Source organism: Geotrypetes seraphini, chromosome 3 (assembly GCF_902459505.1).
Source record: "Geotrypetes seraphini chromosome 3, aGeoSer1.1, whole genome shotgun sequence".
NCBI classification, from domain to species: Eukaryota; Metazoa; Chordata; class Amphibia; order Gymnophiona; family Dermophiidae; genus Geotrypetes; species Geotrypetes seraphini.
The window spans coordinates 7,736,320-7,754,078 of NC_047086.1; the positions used below are offsets into that span (position 1 = coordinate 7,736,320).

Consider the following 17,759-nt stretch of genomic DNA (forward strand, 5'->3'; position numbering starts at 1 on the left):
ACAACGCCTTCCTCAAAGCTGTCTACATTCAGGGGAAGGACAATGTCTTGGCGGACAACTTAAGTCGTCTCCTCCAGCCTCATGAATGGACACTGCATTCCTCGCCCCTTCATCAGATCTTTGCACAGTGGGGGACGCCTCAGATAGACCTCTTTGCGGCTCCCCACAACTTCAAACTGCCTCTCTTTTGCTCCAGGATCTACACTCCTCATCGCCTCGAGGCAGATGCCTTTCTGCTGGATTGGGGGAATCGCTTTCTGTATGCGTTTCCTCCATTTCCTCTCATTCAAAAGACTCTGGTCAAGCTGAAGTCGGACCATGCCACCATGATTCTAATAGCTCTTCGGTGGCCCAGACAACCTTGGTTCTCCCTTCTACTTCCAACTCAGCAGCAGGGAGCCATTCCTTCTTCCGGTGTTTCCTTCACTGCTTACTCAGCATCAGGGATCTCTACTTCATCCCAACCTGCAGTCTCTCCACCTGACAGCTTGGTTCCTCTCAATGTAACTCCTCACCAGTTTTCCCAGGCGGTGAGGGATGTCTTGGAGGCTTCCAGGAAGCCTGCTACTCATCAATGCTACTCCCAAAAATGGACTAGATTTTCTTCATTGTGTAGTTCTAACTCTAAGGAGCCTCAGCGAGCCTCCCTATCCTCTGTATTGGACTATCTTCTACACCTGTCTCAGTCTGGTCTCAAGTCTACATCTATACGAGTCCACCTGAGTGCTATTGCGGCTTTCCATCAGCCTCTACAAGGGAAACCTCTCTCTGCTCATCCTGTGGTTTCCAGATTTATGAAAGGACTTTTTCATGTCAATCCTCCTCTCAAACCGCCTCCAGTGGTTTGGGATCTCAATGTTGTCCTTTCTCAGCTTATGAAACCTCCTTTTGACAAGGCTCCACTAAAGTTTCTCACCTGGAAAGTGGTTTTTCTGGTGGCCCTCACATCTGCTCGCAGGGTCAGTGAGCTTCAGGCCTTGGTGGCGGACCCACCTTTCACAGTTTTCCATCATGACAAGGTGGTCCTCCGCACTCATCCGAAATTCCTACCTAAGGTGGTCTCTGACTTTCATCTCAACCAATCCATTGTGCTTCCAGTGTTTTTTCCAAAGCCTCATTCTCATCCTGGAGAATCAGCTCTATACACTCTGGACTGTAAACGTGCTTTGGCTTTCTACTTGGATTGCACCAAACCACACAGAACTGCTCCCCAACTTTTCGTCTCCTTTGATCCCAACAAGTTGGGACGACCTGTATCGAAGCACACCATTTCCAACTGGATGGCGGCTTGTATCTCTTTCTGCTATGTCCAGGCTCGATTACCCCTTCCCTGTAAGGTCACAGCCCACAAGGTCAGAGCAATGGCAGCCTCTGTAGCCTTCCTCAGATCGACACCGATTGAGGAGATTTGTAAGGCTGCCACTTGGTCCTCGGTTCATACATTCACCTCTCATTATTGTCTGGATACTTTCTCCAGAAGGGATGGACAGTTTGGCCAAACAGTGTTACAAAATGTATTCTCCTAAGTTGCCAACTCTCCCACCATCCCATTGAGGTTAGCTTGGAGGTCACCCACTAGTGAGAATACCTGCCTGCTTGTCCTGGGATAAAGCAATGTTACTTACCGTAACAGTTGTTATCCAGGGACAGCAGGCAGCTATTCTCACGTCCCACCCACCTCCCCTGGGTTGGCTTCTCTGCTAGCTACCTGAACTGAGGAGACACGCCCGGACCATCGGGCGGGAAGGCACTGGCGCATGCGCGGTGCGGGCATCTCGAAACTTCTGAGTTTCTTCAAGCAAGACATGCTTGTGAGACGTCCGTATCGGGGCTCTGTCGGATGACATCACCCACTAGTGATGGCAGGGACTGCCTGCTGTCCCTGGATAACAACTGTTACGGTAAGTAACATTGCTTTCTGGTACATCCCTTCTGGATTCAGTATGCAAGGTGTCCAATCCACAGCCATGATCCAGTACTTGTATGTGTTCCTCCTACATCTGAGAGATAGAACAACCTACAATTTCAGTTTCTGAAAGTGATATCTGCAGAAATGTTTCTGATCTGCACCTATCTTTTTTTTTTTTGCAATTTCAAGTTCATTTTCAGTGGTTTCTGTGCCATGTGACCCCTTCCAATAGTCTTCCTCCGGAGGAAAGAGAGCAGTTCCACAGAGTCGGACTGTTGCTTCACAGAGAACCTTTAGGGGACCTGTGGATCCAGTCTGCTGTGTGCCACCCTTTTCGGGCACGGGCTCCGTCCCCCTAGGAGCAGGCTTACCTTCTGACCATTTCAGAAGTTTAAGCGCAGACTGGGTGCATCCTGAGTAACAGCCCTTGGAGTATCAGGGCGCAGGCTGCATTTCCTGCCCCCGATCGTGAGGAGAGATTCTGAGGGGGCGGAGGTCTCAGTTGGTGGGTCTGTCCAAAGATAAGAACATAAGTGCCTCTGCTGGGTCAGACCAGAGGTCCATCGTGCCCAGCAGTCCGCTCGCGCGGCGGCCCAATAGGACCAGGACCTGTGTAGTAGTCCTCTATCTATACCTCTCTATCCCCTTTTCCTTCAGAAAATTGTCCAATCCTTTCTTGAGCCCTAATACTTTACTCTGTCCTATCACGCCCTCTGGAAGCGCATTTCAGGTGTCCACCACCTGTTGGGTGAAGAAAAACTTCCTAGCATTCGTTTTGAATCTGTCCCCTTTGAACTTTTCCGAATGCCCTCTCATTCTTGTAGTTTTTGAAAGTTTGAAGAATCTGTCCCTCTCTACTTTCTCTATGCCCTTCATGATCTTGTAAGTCTCTATCATGTCCCCTCTAATTCTCCTCTTCTCCAGGGAAAAGAGCCCCAGTTTCTCCAGTCTCTCAATGTATGAAAGGTTTTCCATATCTTTTATCAAACACGTCGCTCTCCTCTGAACCCTCTCGAGTATCGCCATATCCTTAAGGTACGGCGACCAATATTGGACGCAGTACTCCAGATGCGGACGCACCATCGCCTGATACAACGGCAGGATAACTTCTTTCGTTCTGGTTGTAATACCCTTCTTGATTATATCTAGCATTCTATTCGCTCTCTTAGCGGCCGCTGTGCACTGTGCCGTCAGCTTCATTGTTTTGTCCACAATTACCCCCAAGTCTCTTTCTTGGGTACTCTCACTCAATAACATCCCTCCCATCGTATAGCTGTACCTCGGGTTTCTGCTTCCTATATGCAATATTTTACATTTCTCTACATTGAACTTCATCTGCCATCTCGTCGCCCACTCCCCTAGTTTGTTCAGGTCCCTTTGTAATTTCTCGCAGTCCTCTTTAGTCCGAGCCACTAAATAGTTTGGTGTAGTCTGCAAATTTTATTATTTCGCACTTCATCCCTGTTTCTATATCATTAATAAATATATTGAATAGCAGCGGTTCGAGCACCGACCCCTGCGGAATACCACTCGTGACCCTCTTCCAATCCGAGTTTGGTCATTTTGGAGCTTTTCTGAGGCACAAAATGCTTTTCCTCCATTCAGCTGCAGTGAAAAGAGCCGACAGGCAAGGCACTTCAGTGACTGTGAGTACTTCTCCACTATTTCCTATGGGAGAATTGGGGGTGATCTATGAAACCGATTTTTAAGGGTTTCTTAAGGTAGGGTTCAGGTTTTCCATCTCCCCAAACCCCAAATTGCTATTTTTTACTTTAATTATATATAAACAAAGATGCTCTACTTTTAAAATTGAGGACACTATCTCAGTGGAAGAAAAGCCTCAGGTTTCTTTTGGTAGAGCATAAATGCTCAGACCTCCTACACCCACATCATTCATTGGCAAAAACTTCCGAGGAGAATGTGCTGCTGCCACTATTAATCTTAATGCAGAACTGAGATGTAAAGCTGCCTGCTGTGTTGTAAAAATTACAAGTGATGTCTTAAACAATAGCTAATGTTTCACGATATAAAATTTTCTTCAGGGCTTAGCGATTTTCACTTTCTCACACAGTTTTGTGAAAACAAGTATATAAAAGTACTTTAAGTATCTACTCCAATAAAGTAATAAGAACATAAGCATTGCCTCTGCTGGCTCAGACCAGAGGTCCATCATGCCCAACAGTCCGCTCACGTGGCGGCCCATCAGGTCCAGGACCTGTATAGTATTCTTCTATCTATATCTTCTATCCCTTTTTCCTTCAGGAAATTATCTAATCCTTTCTTGAACCCCGATATTGTGTTCTGTCATATCACACCCTCTGGAAGCTCATTCCAGGTGTCCACCACCTTTTGGGTGAAGAAGAACTTCCTAGCATTGGTTCTGAATCTGTCCCCTTTTAATTTTTCTGAGTGCCATCTTGCTTTCTTACTCAATCTCACCAGCGTCCTGTCACTGCAGTGGCTTCCCATCTTTATTTAAAGAGAGGTTCACCAATCAATTTACACCACGTCATCATTGTGGAAAACATTGGCTACTCTTCATTGGTTGGCCCGCCCAGCCACAGCTATCTCGGATTGGTTCTCCAGAACCGCGGCACACTTCATTCTCTAAAGCAGCATATTGACATATAAAAACTTTAGAAGAAGTAGTACCAATCAATACTCATTTCAAATCTTTAGGGATTATAGATTCAAGCTCATAGATTCATTGTTGCTGGAGATACAACTGCCTATATCCCCGTATATCTTGTTCAATGTGATCAAGCACATAACATTGCAGCTGAAAAAAAATCTTGATTATGATCGAGACAATGCTGTACCATCGGTGCTTGTGTATTCTTTCTATATAATGCACTTCTATGCTCATGCCAAAAAATGCAAAGTTATGCACCTGGGCAGCCAGAATCCATGCAAGTCTTATACCCTTAATGGCGAGATTCTAGCAAAAACGGTAGCAGAACGAGACTTGGGGGTAATCGTCAGTGAGGACATGAAGTCTGCCAATCAAGTGGAGCAGGCTTCGTCCAAGGCAAGACAAATCATGGGCTGCATACGAAGGGGTTTCGTCAGTCGTAAGGCGGAAGTCATTATGCCATTGTATAGATCCATGGTGAGGCCCCACCTGGAATACTGTGTGCAATTCTGGAGGCCGCATTATCGCAAGGATGTGCTGAGACTGGAGTCGGTGCAAAGAATGGCCACCCGGATGGTCTCGGGACTCAAGGATCTACCATACGAAAAACGGCTTGACAAATTACAGCTATACTCGCTCGAGGAGCGCAGAGAGAGGGGGGACATGATCGAGGGCCGCATCGAGGCGGAGGAAGATATCTTCTTTTTCAAGCGTCCCATGACAACAAGAGGGCATCCATTGAAAATCAGGGGCAGGAAACTACGAGGTGACACCAGGAAATTCTTTTTCACTGAAAGAGTGGTTGATCGCTGGAATAGTCTTCCACTACAGGTGATTGAGGCCAGCAGCGTGCCTGATTTTAAGGCCAAATGGGATCGGCACATGGGATCTCTTCACAGGGCAAAGGTAGGGGAGGGACATTAAGGTGGGCAGACTAGATGGGCCGTGGGCCCTTATCTGCCGTCTATTTCTATGTTTCTATGTAAACGAATCCTTAGCTGTCTAATAGTCTACCCCACATAGACCTTAGGACACGGACATACAATGCAATACACTACAAAATCGGTGGTGCATGTTTCATGTCTAAATATATATATATATTTTTTGATTTATAGGGTTAATAAACTCTGTTGCTGTCACCATAATTACACAATTCATACAATTCTCAGATGCTGTATGTCGAGGCTGTATTCTATCTCTTGGTCAATACAGCGGGGCCGAGTTCTTTTAGATTCACCCCTCTCTTGTAGGGTAATCATAGGTCATGCTCTTTAAACGGTGGCAACATCTGCACTAAAGACCAATGTTTCGAGGGCAAGATGGCATCTGGAGCAGGACGCTGAGAGGAGCACTTCCCTCTTCAAGGAAAATTTTCTTCATTTCACCTTTAAAAACGCTATTTCTTATGCCTAAAAGAAGAGGAAAACCGAGGGGTATTCCTCTACCTACCCCGGGCTTCTCGACGCCGAGGCAGACTGTGATAACAGCATTCACAGTCCCTCCTTCCATATCGGGCGTTTCCGCTGCCGTGGAGCAGGAACTCCACAGCTTGGACAGTGAGATGTCTCTCTCGCTGAGCCCACAAGGACCGCACACCCCTCCCATCCCCGGAGAATCTTTGTTGCAGCAGAACTGGCAAGAGGGCTCCCCCGGTGTGTGGGGGGAGGCTTGCTCTCTCTCCGAAGTGAACCCGGAAGTGAAACACGCAACAGACACGCTGACTTCGACGTCGGAGAAGCAGCGTTCTGGGGGAGAGGAACTGTTGGTAGCCAGCGGTGGGGAGGTTGCAGGAGCCCAGAATTCCATCGCTGGAGCAGGAGCCGTATCAAAGTCGGCTGGTATCTCCCTCCTCGGACCGTTGGTGAAACCACAGGCTGTTACCCTGGATTCTATTTGGTCTGCGATTGAGAATCTTCACCTGGTATGTTCTAACTTTGTTACTATAACTCAGAATTCTACTTCCAGGATAAGCTCCTTAGAGACTATTACCCAGTAACACCAAATGGACTTAAAAAATTTAGATAAAGTAACAACAGAGACTAAGAATTTAATTACCAAACAAACAACAGATAAAATGATGATTTTGAGGAAGATTGAAAACCTGGAAAACCAGCAGAAGAACTTAAATCTGAGGATTCTTAATTTTCCGGTTGCCAAGTTTATGTCTCCCCAAGAACTGTTTAAGAACTTTATGTTGAATGTTCTAAATGTACCTGAAGCAAGTCTTCCCCCGATACAAAGAATTTATTACTTAATACAAGTGCAGAAAGAAAAAGTTTTAGTAGATGAAAATACTCAATTAGATGTTTCTGCTATTCTGCAGTCTTCTGATATTGAAACTCAGGGAAGAGCAACTTTATTGGTCTCGTTGGTATTTCTTCAAGATAAAGAGATGTTGCTGAAATTATATTTTAATTTAAAGCAGATTACCTATTTGGGGGAAAGGGTATATATATTTCCTGATGTTTCGAGGTGGACGCAATCCAGGAGGAAAGAATTTCTGTCATATAGATCAAAGGTGATTGCTTTGGGGGCAAGTTTTCAGTTGCGATTTCCTTGTAAATGCTTTATTTCCTATCAGGGAAGTAAATATATTTTCTTTGAACCTGCCCAATTAGGTTTTTTCCTTGAAGGTAAAGGTATCTCCACGCAGTCCGAATGATACAGGTTAATAATGCGGTAAATTTTATTTTGGATAGGATAAGATCTGCCTGCTCTATTTCTTAATATTTTCATTTTCTTTTGTATATTTCCCCTTTCCCGAGGGGTTTTTATTTTTTTTTCATCTTGTCTCTTCTCCTTAGGTTGTGGACTGTATTAATGATTTATTATGGATGTTTAAATTTCAATCCTTAGTTTGTATTATGACTAAGAGAGTATTATATTTCTGTATTTCCTTAAACATCTTTGTATATAGGATGTATTAAAATGATAAATAATAATAAAAAAAAAGACCAATGTTTCTGTAGGATTCTACCAACTTGATGAGATTTATGGTCCAATTTGACAGTGCACGTTGTCTTATCTATAGTTGTTGTCTCTACTTAAAAACATTAAATCTCTATTAGCGTACAATGCTCTTTTATATGCTCTATGAATGACTTGATTTGGGTAACCACATTGTTTTAACTTTTTCTTTAAAATTTTTGATTATGCTTTGTATTCAACCACAGTACTACAGAGTCTTCTACTGGTTCCCAACCCTGTCCTGGAGGACCACCAGCCAGTCAGGTTTTTGGGATGACCCTAATGAATATGCATGCCTTTCACCTTCATTATAAACAAATCTTTCTCATGCATATTCATTGGGGTTATCCCAAAAAACCTGACTGGTTGGTGGTCCTCCAGGACAGGGTTGGGAAATACTGTTCTATACCTTAAAAATTGTGAAATAGGTAAATTATTTTTTAGATGTTGTGGATAGAAACTTTCATAATGCAGAAATGTATTTTTATCTGTTTCTTTTCTGTGTGCTGTGGTGAACAATTCTGTATCACATCTCATTATCTTAATATCCAAAAAAGTTATGTTGTTCATGTCATATTGCATAACAAACTTGATATTGGGGTGGCAGCTGTTTAACCACTTTAAAAACTCTTCTAGATGCAAACGGTCACTTCTCCATATAAAAAACATATCATCTATAAACCTAGACTAATGTGAAAACTTCTTACTGAAGGGGTTTTTGGCCACCCATTTTGTCTCAAAATCTGACATAAATAAATTTGCGATTGACGGTGCCATCGTGGCTCCCATGGCCACCCCCATTTGTTGTTTGTAATATTTTCCTTCAAAAATGAAAAAATTCTCACCTGGCTATCTTAGCCATCTCAATAAGGAAATCAGTAGGAACTTTCTGGTTACGTTCACATTGGTCAAGGTATTTACATATTACTTGTAGTGCCTCTTGTTGGGGGATGACCATATACAAAGACTGCACATCTAAGGTTACTAGCCATATTTCATCCGTCTCTATCAACTGAAGGTCTGATATTTTTTTCATGAAATCAGCAGAGTCTTTTATGTAAGAGAAAGATTCTTTCACACGTGGTTGCAGAAAATAATCAATGAAGTTTGACAATGGTTCTAATGAGGAACCACGGCTTGACACTATCGGCCTGCCAGGTGGTTGATCCAACGCTTATGCACTTTTGGAAGGGTATAAAGTGCTGGGCATTTCGGAGAATTGAAATTTAAACACTTAAACTCTGCCTCAGTTAAATACCCTTTCTTTAAGCCATCTCTTGTTAATTCCTCCATCCGTATCTTTAATTTAAGAGTAGGATCTTCTTGTAATATTTGACAATCATTTTCTATATTAAATTGCCCATATATTTCTAAAGTATAGTCTTCTCTCATTTGTAGGACAATTGCTCCTCCTTTGTCTGCTCTTTAAATAATTATTTCTGGGTCATCTCTAAGATTTTTTAAGGTAATTTGTTCTTCTCTACTGAGATTGTATAGTAATTTCTAAGGGCGCCTTTCCATATTTTTAATATCTTCTAGAACTAATTCCTTAAAAGCTTTCAGTAAGGGATCCAAAGGGGTTGGAGGGAACCATGTAGAGTGAGGTCTAAAATTAGTAATTTGTTCTTGTGTTGTTTCCACATTATAAAAGAAACATTTCAGATGTAGCAGTCAAATACATTTTTCTATATCTACCTTTGTTTGAAATGGGTCATGTTTATATGTCTTCACAAATGTAAGGCCCTTCTGTAGAACCTGCTGTTCTATATCAGTGAGTGATCTTTGTGTTAGATTAATGAGTACTTCATCTTGTCGTAGTGTCTCTATTTCTGAGATTGTGTTTGCATTCCTTGATATTGCGCTCTTCTTTTTCCTCTTCCTCTCCTGGTGCCTTGATGTAAAAAAACCCGTTGTCTATCTTCACTAGAGGTATCCCCACTAGTTATTGAACTAGAAGACCCATCAAAAGCTACTGTTTTATTGCTAGTGACATTAGAGTTGCCTGCCTGCTGTTTATTCTTTTTCCAGAAATAAACCCTACTTTTTACTTTGGAAATTTCTTTATTTTAGCCATTTTTGGCATGAATTCGCTGGCAGTGGCCATCTTGGATTTTTATCAATCTTTTTTTCAAAGCTTAAATTCTGCCTCAGAACTCCTTGATTGTGTTTAAATCAGTAGGGATGGACTCCTCAGCCCCTAATATCGACTACATGTTTGGATTGCGCTGGTTTGCTGGTGTACTGTGTATCGCAGCATATTGGGGGAGGGGGCAGGAGCTTTAGGCCTCGTCTTCTCTGGATTCATGAGGGCTGGGGAGCAGCATGGGTCCAAGATCTGGGTAAAAAATCCCACCAAATGCCCGTTTTGGATGATGATGCCAAGTGCCTGCGCACCAACTCAGGGGATTCCTTCTGAAAAGTGCCAGTGGCTCAGTGAGACCTGGCCTCTCCCCCAGGGTATGCCTTTTCTCTGAAATTTGTTCATTTCTTGTGGAGAGCGTATTCCATGCACCCAGCTCTTTGACATGGCAGATTGAGCGTGTCTTCTGCAACAAAGCAGGTTGCTACATTGCTGATGTCCCTCTGCGGAGCTCTTTTATGCAGGCTACCACAGATCCAGATTGCCTTAGCTTGCACATGGACACTATGCCTGTCTCCTGACACTGCTTCCATCCTAGGTGATGTGGATACTCTTGGCAGGTCAATTCAGCTTGATATCTGAGTGTCTGGTTCTAGGTGAGGATCCTTCCATCCGCAGGCTCTTCAACTCTGCTTCTGTCCACCGTCTCATCACAGATGCCATGAAAGAGCTCAATTTACATCGCATTGTTCAGTCATGAGCCGCTGTAATGCTCTGACCTTTCCTTTTTTCCGTTATATCTGGAGTTTATGGGCCTGATTGCGGAGCAGTGAGATAACCCTGAGAGTTTTTGCTTTTTTTACAGCTGAGTAAAGCTATGGCTAAGCTTTATCCTGTGGCTCCTGAGTTTAGCAGCTTTTTGAGCAGCTAAAGGTGGATTCCAATGTGGTGCAGGTTACCAAATGCCCTGCCCTCCCTAGAGATGGAGGTGTAATGCTCAAGGATTCCCAAGATTGCAGAGTGGACTTTATCTTATAAAAAAGCTTTTTGATGTGGCTTTTTCAGGTATCAAGGCTGCTGCGGCAGCCTCCTTTGTGGCATGTACATGTCACACAAGACTGGGCTGGGTGTCCTCTGCGAATGAGGATGCCTGTCCCCAATGATGGAAGGTGTGGATTGTGTGGCAGATGCCCTCTATTATCTCATGCAAGTTCTCAGTAAGGTCTCGGCAGTGTCAGCGCGTCATCTCTCCCTAAGAACAAGTCTTGGTGTGCTTTGGGAGGGAATCGCAATTCCTTTCGTCAGGGTCCCTTGGACTGTTCGTCCCAAAGGTATTCCCAGGGATATTCCATCGTAGCAATATCCATCCAATTCCAGTCCTAAAAAGTCGCAATAATGCCAGAAGTCCATCAGAATTCCCTCAGATCACAGGTCAGCTCTCTCAGTTTTACCAAGAGTGGGCTCAACTCTCCTCGGTTCAATGGGTGCTGGACATCATTCGGGAGGGGCACAAGATAGACTTATTTTGGAGAAAGCCATGACCTGGTATGAACGCTTAACTCGGGAGCTCTGCTTAGACTGCTGAGTTTTACAAGCTTTATGCATTCTCAAACGGGGATAATTTACTTCTTGTGGTGTAAGATGTGTGAGCCAAGTTGTCGACTTGAAACAAATTACGCCACTGGTACGCCACTACTACTGGAGACGAGCAACATTTGGACTCTGGAGCCTCAACATTAGAGTGCACAAAGATGACGACACAGTCCTCCGCTTCAGAGGACTATGAAGCGGAGGACTGCGCAACCTGGGCTCTTTTTCCAACTATTCCGAAGACACCTGAAAGCTTGGCTATTTTCAAAAATGTACATTTCCACTTTCCCCTACCACCAACTCCCACTGTACTTCCCTTTTAATTTTTGTAAACCGTGTCGAGCTCTATATTTATTAAGAAGATGCAGTATATAAGCTTAAGGTTTGGTTTAGTTTAGTTTAGATGATGAGGATTTGATCATACCTTCTGCTTATGTGGCGGGCAACCCCCAGCTTGGCTGTAGCATTTGAAGTCCAAGATGGCTGATGTACAGCAGGATGTTCAGGCGGCTCTCGCGGAGATTAAGGCAGAAGTGAAGGAGCTGGGTACACAAGTGGCTGTCTCTGAGGAGCATGTGGCTTGGTTAACAGAGGAGGTGCGTGCCACCCAAGGCATAGTGCAAAATCACGATACTCTTCTGCAGGAGTTATAGGACCATGTGGAGGACTTGGAGAACCACTCCAGGCAGTGCAACTTGCACTTTAAAGGTATTTCTAAATCTGATCTTTATCGGGTCAGCGCTTCAGTTGTGAAAGACATCTGCAATCATCTGCTTGGCCTGGAAGGTGAAGGGGCCCTAGCTGATCTGCACATCCAGCAGGCCCATCATAGTTTGGGTATTCCTAAAGGGTCCAATGTTGGTGATATTACTTCCTTTATAGAATACAGTACCTTGCTTACATGCTTAATTGTTCCTGTGGCTATTAAGTGCTCCTAATAGTCAATAATTGATGCTAGCTCGAACTAATTAGTGGCTACATGAGTTGGTGCTTAAATAGCTATAGTGTGCAGTTGCAGTCGGGGCAGGTCATGGGCAGAACTTTAAATGAGCCGTATTTGGTAGGGGTTAGAGGGGGGGCTTCCGGGTTTGGGGGGGAGTGTTTGCACTTGGGAGTGGGTGGGGGCTGGGACGGGGGCTTATTTGAAAAAATTGTTTTGTTGTACTTTTGGTGATCTCGATCTTGTTGTACGCTTGTTTTGTATTGTGTATTTGCTGATTGTGCACCAATAAAACATGATTTACACTAAATGAGCCGTATTTGTATAAAGTGAAGTGCTGGCCATAATGATGATAAAACAGAATTGAAATAAATGTATTTAAAATGTATATTAATACTGTACAAATGTAGCAATAATCAAGGAAATTTAGTTGGAAGTCTTCTACATCTTAAATAGAAATGCATCTGAATTCTTTGTAAAGTCAACCCTCCTTTGCACAGAGTATGAAAGGGAAAGGTGCAGAAATAGGGATGGCGATTTCAAATCGTTTCTTTTGGTGTTTCAGGGGAGCGGCCTTTCAAATGTACAGAATGTGGCAAAGGATATTCCCAGAAGCATTCTCTGCAGGTCCATGAGCGGATACACACAGGAGAGCGACCTTATACGTGTTCTGTGTGCAGCAAAGCCCTGACAACCAAGCATTCTCTCCTGGAGCACATGAGCCTGCATGCAGGTAACGTGCATGATGATGATCGTAGAAATAGATGGTAGATTGGATGCTAAGGTAAAATGCAACACGCACTTTTCAACAGGCTTGCGCTGTTCATTGAACTGATGAGTAGCATTAGGTTTGGTGGAGACTGATCTGTTTTGGACTTTTTAATGTTATGATTTGTGTTTTTTGTACTATGTTTGGATTTTATTTGTGTATGTTTAGCCTGTGTGGTATAGAATTTGTTAAACAAATAAATGAGTATCTGCTAGTGCTATAGACAGGAGGAAGAGGAGTAATGTTTAAAGCACATCATAGCGCCAGTCTCTTAGATGTTGAGGTTAAGTTGTGCTCCATTGCTCTCTGCAGCCTATTCTTACTGTCTTAAAACTCCCAAGAGTTGGAGATTACTTTCTGTTTCCCACCTCCCTTCAGCAGATATGAATCCTCTAGGCTTTCTAGCGGGTCCTCGTATGGGGAATGGCACTTCCAAGGCTACCATTGCACTCTGGATCATGGAGACTATTGCTTCCGCTTATCTTCTTCAGAAAAAGCCTGTTCCTGAATTTCTTAAGGCTCTTTCCACTCGGAGATCCAGCAGCTTCTTGAGCTGAGTCTTCTCTTGTGCCTCAGATGGATATTTGCAGGGCTGCAGTTTGGTTTTCTCTGCATTCCTTTGTCAGACACTACAGTGTGGATGTTCAAGCGCATTTGGGACGCAGTATTTGGTGAGCGTGTTCTGGTGTTGGCCCTTCAGGGGTCATAAGAACATAAGAATTGTTGCTGCTGGATCAGACCAGTGGTCCATCGTGCCCAGCTGTCCGCTCCCGCGGCGGCCCCTAGGTCAAAGACCAGTGCCCTAACTGAGACCAGCTCTACCTACATACGTTCCAGTTCAGCAGGAACTTTTCTAACTTTATCTTGAATCCCTGGAGGGTGTTTTCCCCTATAACAGACTTCAGAAGAGCGTTCCAGTTTTCCACCACTCTCTGGGTGAAGAAGAACTTCCTTACGTTTGTCGGAATCTATTCCCTTTTAACTTTAGAGAGTGTCCTCTCGTTCTCCCTACCTTGGAGAGGGTGAACAACCTGTCTTATCTACTAAGACTATTCCCTTCATTATCTTGAATTTTTCAATCATGTCTCCTCTTTTCAAGAGAGAAGAGACCCAGTTTCTCTAATCTCTCGCTGTACGGTAATTCCTCCAGCCCCTTAACCATTTTAGTTGCTCTTCTCTGGACCCTTTTGTGTCCTCCTCCATGTACGGTGACCAGTGCGGGACACAGTATTCCAGGTGAGGGTGTACCATGGCCCGATACAGCGGCATGATAACCTTCTCCGTTCTGTTTGTGATCCCCTTCTTAATCATTCCTAGCATTCTGTTTGCCCTTTTTGCCACCGCACATTGCGTGGACGGCTTCATCGACTTGTCGACCAGTACTTCCAAGTCTCTTTCTGGGGGCTCTCTCCAAGTACCGCACCGGACATCTTGTATGCGTGTATAAGATTTTTGTTACCGACATGCATCACCTTACACTTATCCATGTTGAACCTCATTTGCCATGTCGCGGTCCATTTCTCGAGCATGTTTATGTCACTTTGCAGGTCTTTGCAATCCTCCTGCATCTAACTTCGTTTCATCTGCAAATTTAATTACCTCACTCATCGTACCAATTTCCAGATCGTTTATAAATATGTTGAAGAGCACGGGTCCAAGCACCAAACCTTGCAGCACTCTACTCGTGATGCTTTTCCAGTCCGAGTATTGTCCATTTACCCCCTCTCTCAGTTTCCTATCCACCAGCCAGTTTTGAATCCACTTGAGTATTTCACCCTCGATTCCATGACTCGCAATTTTACGAAGTAGTCGTTCATGCAGAACCTTGTTGAACACTTTCTGAAAATCCAGATATACAATGTCGACTGGATCACCCTTGTCTATCTGCCTGTTTATAATAATCATAACAGTTTATATACCGCAAGACCGTGAAGTTCTATGCAGTTTATAATGATTAAAAGATGTTACAGATTGAGTAGAATTAACAAAGCTAAGGGTTAGTGATTATCAGTTCTGGAGATCAGTTGTTGTGGACTAAGATTTTATAGGTCAGTTACTTAAATACTTCAAGAACAGATATGTTTTTAGGTGTTTCCTAAATTCCCCATAAGTAGTATGCATAAGCAGTTGTTGCAGATCTTTACCCCATAATGCTGCTTGATGTGAGAAAAGATGTTGATGATGACTTTTAAATTTACATCCTCTAACCGGTGGGGAAACAAAATTCAGATGTGAGCTCTCTTATATTTGTTGGTTGTGAAAGAGAAAAGGTCAATTATATATTTAGGGGCTAAACCATATAGTACCTTAAAGCAAAAACATCCAAACATCAAAGAAGTGCAGCAAGTTCATCAAGTAAGATCTTCCTTTGCTGAAGCCATGCTGGCTGGTCCTCATCAGATCGTGTCCGTCAAGGTGATCAATGATGCGGTACTGCTTTGGTACGTCCTATCTATACAGAATAACTATACTGGTCTAGCAGGTGACACAGAAGGAAAAATTAGGTTCTTACCTGCTATTTTTTTTTTTTCTGTTAGCCTGTAGACCAGTATAGTTCCCCACCCTTTCTGTCTTTGGGCAGTGCTTGCAGGTTTTGCTCGTGTACAGATTTTGATTTTTCTGCGGGTTCTAGTATTTTTCTAGGGCCAGGGAGATATAAGAACAGCGGCTATGGCTCACCTGACTTAGCTGCTGAGCTGTGGGGATATTTTCACTGCAGGATTTTAGTTCTATACATGTTCTAACAGTTATTACCATGTGTTTGTTGCTTTTAACCTGTTTGGAGTGGTTTTTTTACTGTTCTCAGTTAGTATTTTCCTAGGTTCTGCTTGGCTCTTCGACAGACTGGGATGGTAGAGGAAGCTTCAGCTAATATACTACAAAAAGTTTTTTTCTCAGTCTCTACCTGCTGGTCATAGTGAAGTATATACCTATCTGTACCGAATAACTATACTGGTCTACAGGCTAACAGAAAGAAAATTAGCATGTAAAAACCTAATTTCTCATTAATCAGCTCCTGAGGTACAGATCTCCCTATGCTTGCATTGTGTATTGCTGGCTGCCATTGAAATGCATTGCAGGGAAGGAAAGGGTACATCAAGGAAGACAAACAAATCGCAGATAGACTAAATTCATTCTTTGCGTCTGTCTTTACAAAGGAAGACACTGCAACAATTCCAGAAGCAGTGAAAGTGTTCAAAGGAGTAACAGAGGACAGCCTTACCACAGTAGACGTGGACTTGGACCAGATATACCGCCAGATCGACAAACTCAAAAGCGACAAATCCCCTGGACCAGATGGAATTCATCCGAGTCTTGAAAGAGCTAAAAGTGGAAATCGGAGAACTATTCCAAAAACTTGCCAACCTGTCAATCAAAACAGGGCAGATACCAGACGACTGGAAGATAGCAAACGTCACGCCGATATTCAAAAAAGGATCAAGAGGAGTACCGGGCAATTATAGACCTGTGAGTCTCACATCGGTCCCTGGGAAGATGGTTGAGGCACTGATCAAGGATAGCATAACCCGGCACCTAGACACACACGACCTGATGAAAGCCAGCCAACATGGATTCAGGAAAGGGAAGTCATGCTTGACGAACCTACTTCAATTTTTTGAGACAGTGAACAGACAAATTGATAATGGAGAACCAGTGGATATTATATACTTGGATTTTCAGAAAGCGTTCAACAAAGTTCCACATGTAAGACTCCTCAGGAAACTGCAGGGCCATGGAATAGAAGGAGATATACTAAGATGGATAGGCAAATGGCTGGAGAACAGAAGGCAGAGAGTGGGCATAAATGGGAAGTTCTCGGACTGGGAAAATGTGACTAGCGGTGTGCCCCAGGGCTCGGTACTTGGGCCCATCTTATTTAATATCTTCATCAATGACCTAGAGGATGGAACATCCAGTGAGATCATCAAGTTTGCAGATGATACAAAGCTATGCCGGGCCATCAAATCGCAGAAGGACAGTGAAGAACTCCAGAGTGACTTGAGCCGATTGGAGAATTGGGCAGATAAATGGCAGATGAAGTTTAATGTGGAAAAATGCAAAGTGATGCACTTAGGCAGAAAAAATAATGAACACAAGTATAGTATGTCAGGTGCAACTCTGGGAAAATCTGAACAGGAAAAGGACCTGGGAGTATTAATCGATAGGACACCGTGCAATGTGCGGTGGCAGCGAAGAACGCGAATAGAATGCTAGGCATGATAAAGAAGGGAATCATGAGTAGATCGGAGAAAGTCATAATACCGCTTTATAGAGCGATGGTCAGACCACACTTGGAATACTGCGTCCAGCATTGGTCTCCATACCTAAAGAAGGATATCATACTGCTAAAGAGGGTGCAGAGACGAGCAACAAAGCTGGTGAAAGGTATGGAGAACCTGGATTACGAGGAAAGACTTAAGAGACTGGGGTTGTTCTCCCTTGAGAAAAGGAGACTACGAGGAGATATGATCGAGACATTCAAAATACTGAAAGGAATCGACAAAATAGAAACATAGAAACATAGAAATTGACGGCAGAAAAGGGCTATAGCCCATCGAGTCTGCCCATGCCAATGACTCACTCCCTGACTTTTACTCCCCTATTGATCCCATGTGAATATCCCATTTTCTCTTAAAATCTGACACGCTGTTGGCCTCAATCACCTGCTGAGGCAGCTCGTTCCAATGATCGACCACCCTTTCGGTGAAGAAGTACTTTCTAGCATCATCTTGAAATTTCCCTCCCCTGATTTTCAGCGAGTGTCCTCTGGTAATCGAGGGCCCTGTAAGACTGAAGATATCATCTTTCATCTCTATACGCCCCATGATATACTTAAAGGTCTCAATCATGTCCCCCCTCTCTCTTCGCTCC

The 17,759-nt window shown here is 43.7% G+C and overlaps 1 protein-coding gene across 5 annotated transcripts in view; it reads left to right on the forward strand.

Moving 5' to 3' along the window:
- ZBTB24 (zinc finger and BTB domain containing 24) overlaps positions 1–17,759 on the forward strand; it is a 104,371-nt gene that overhangs the window by 38,976 nt on the left and 47,636 nt on the right. For all 5 annotated transcript variants that reach the window (XM_033938991.1, XM_033938986.1, XM_033938988.1 and 2 more), the window contains exon 4: positions 12,684–12,851. In XM_033938991.1, coding sequence (XP_033794882.1) covers positions 12,684–12,851 — 168 coding nt within the window. The remainder of the gene's footprint in view (positions 1–12,683; positions 12,852–17,759) is intronic.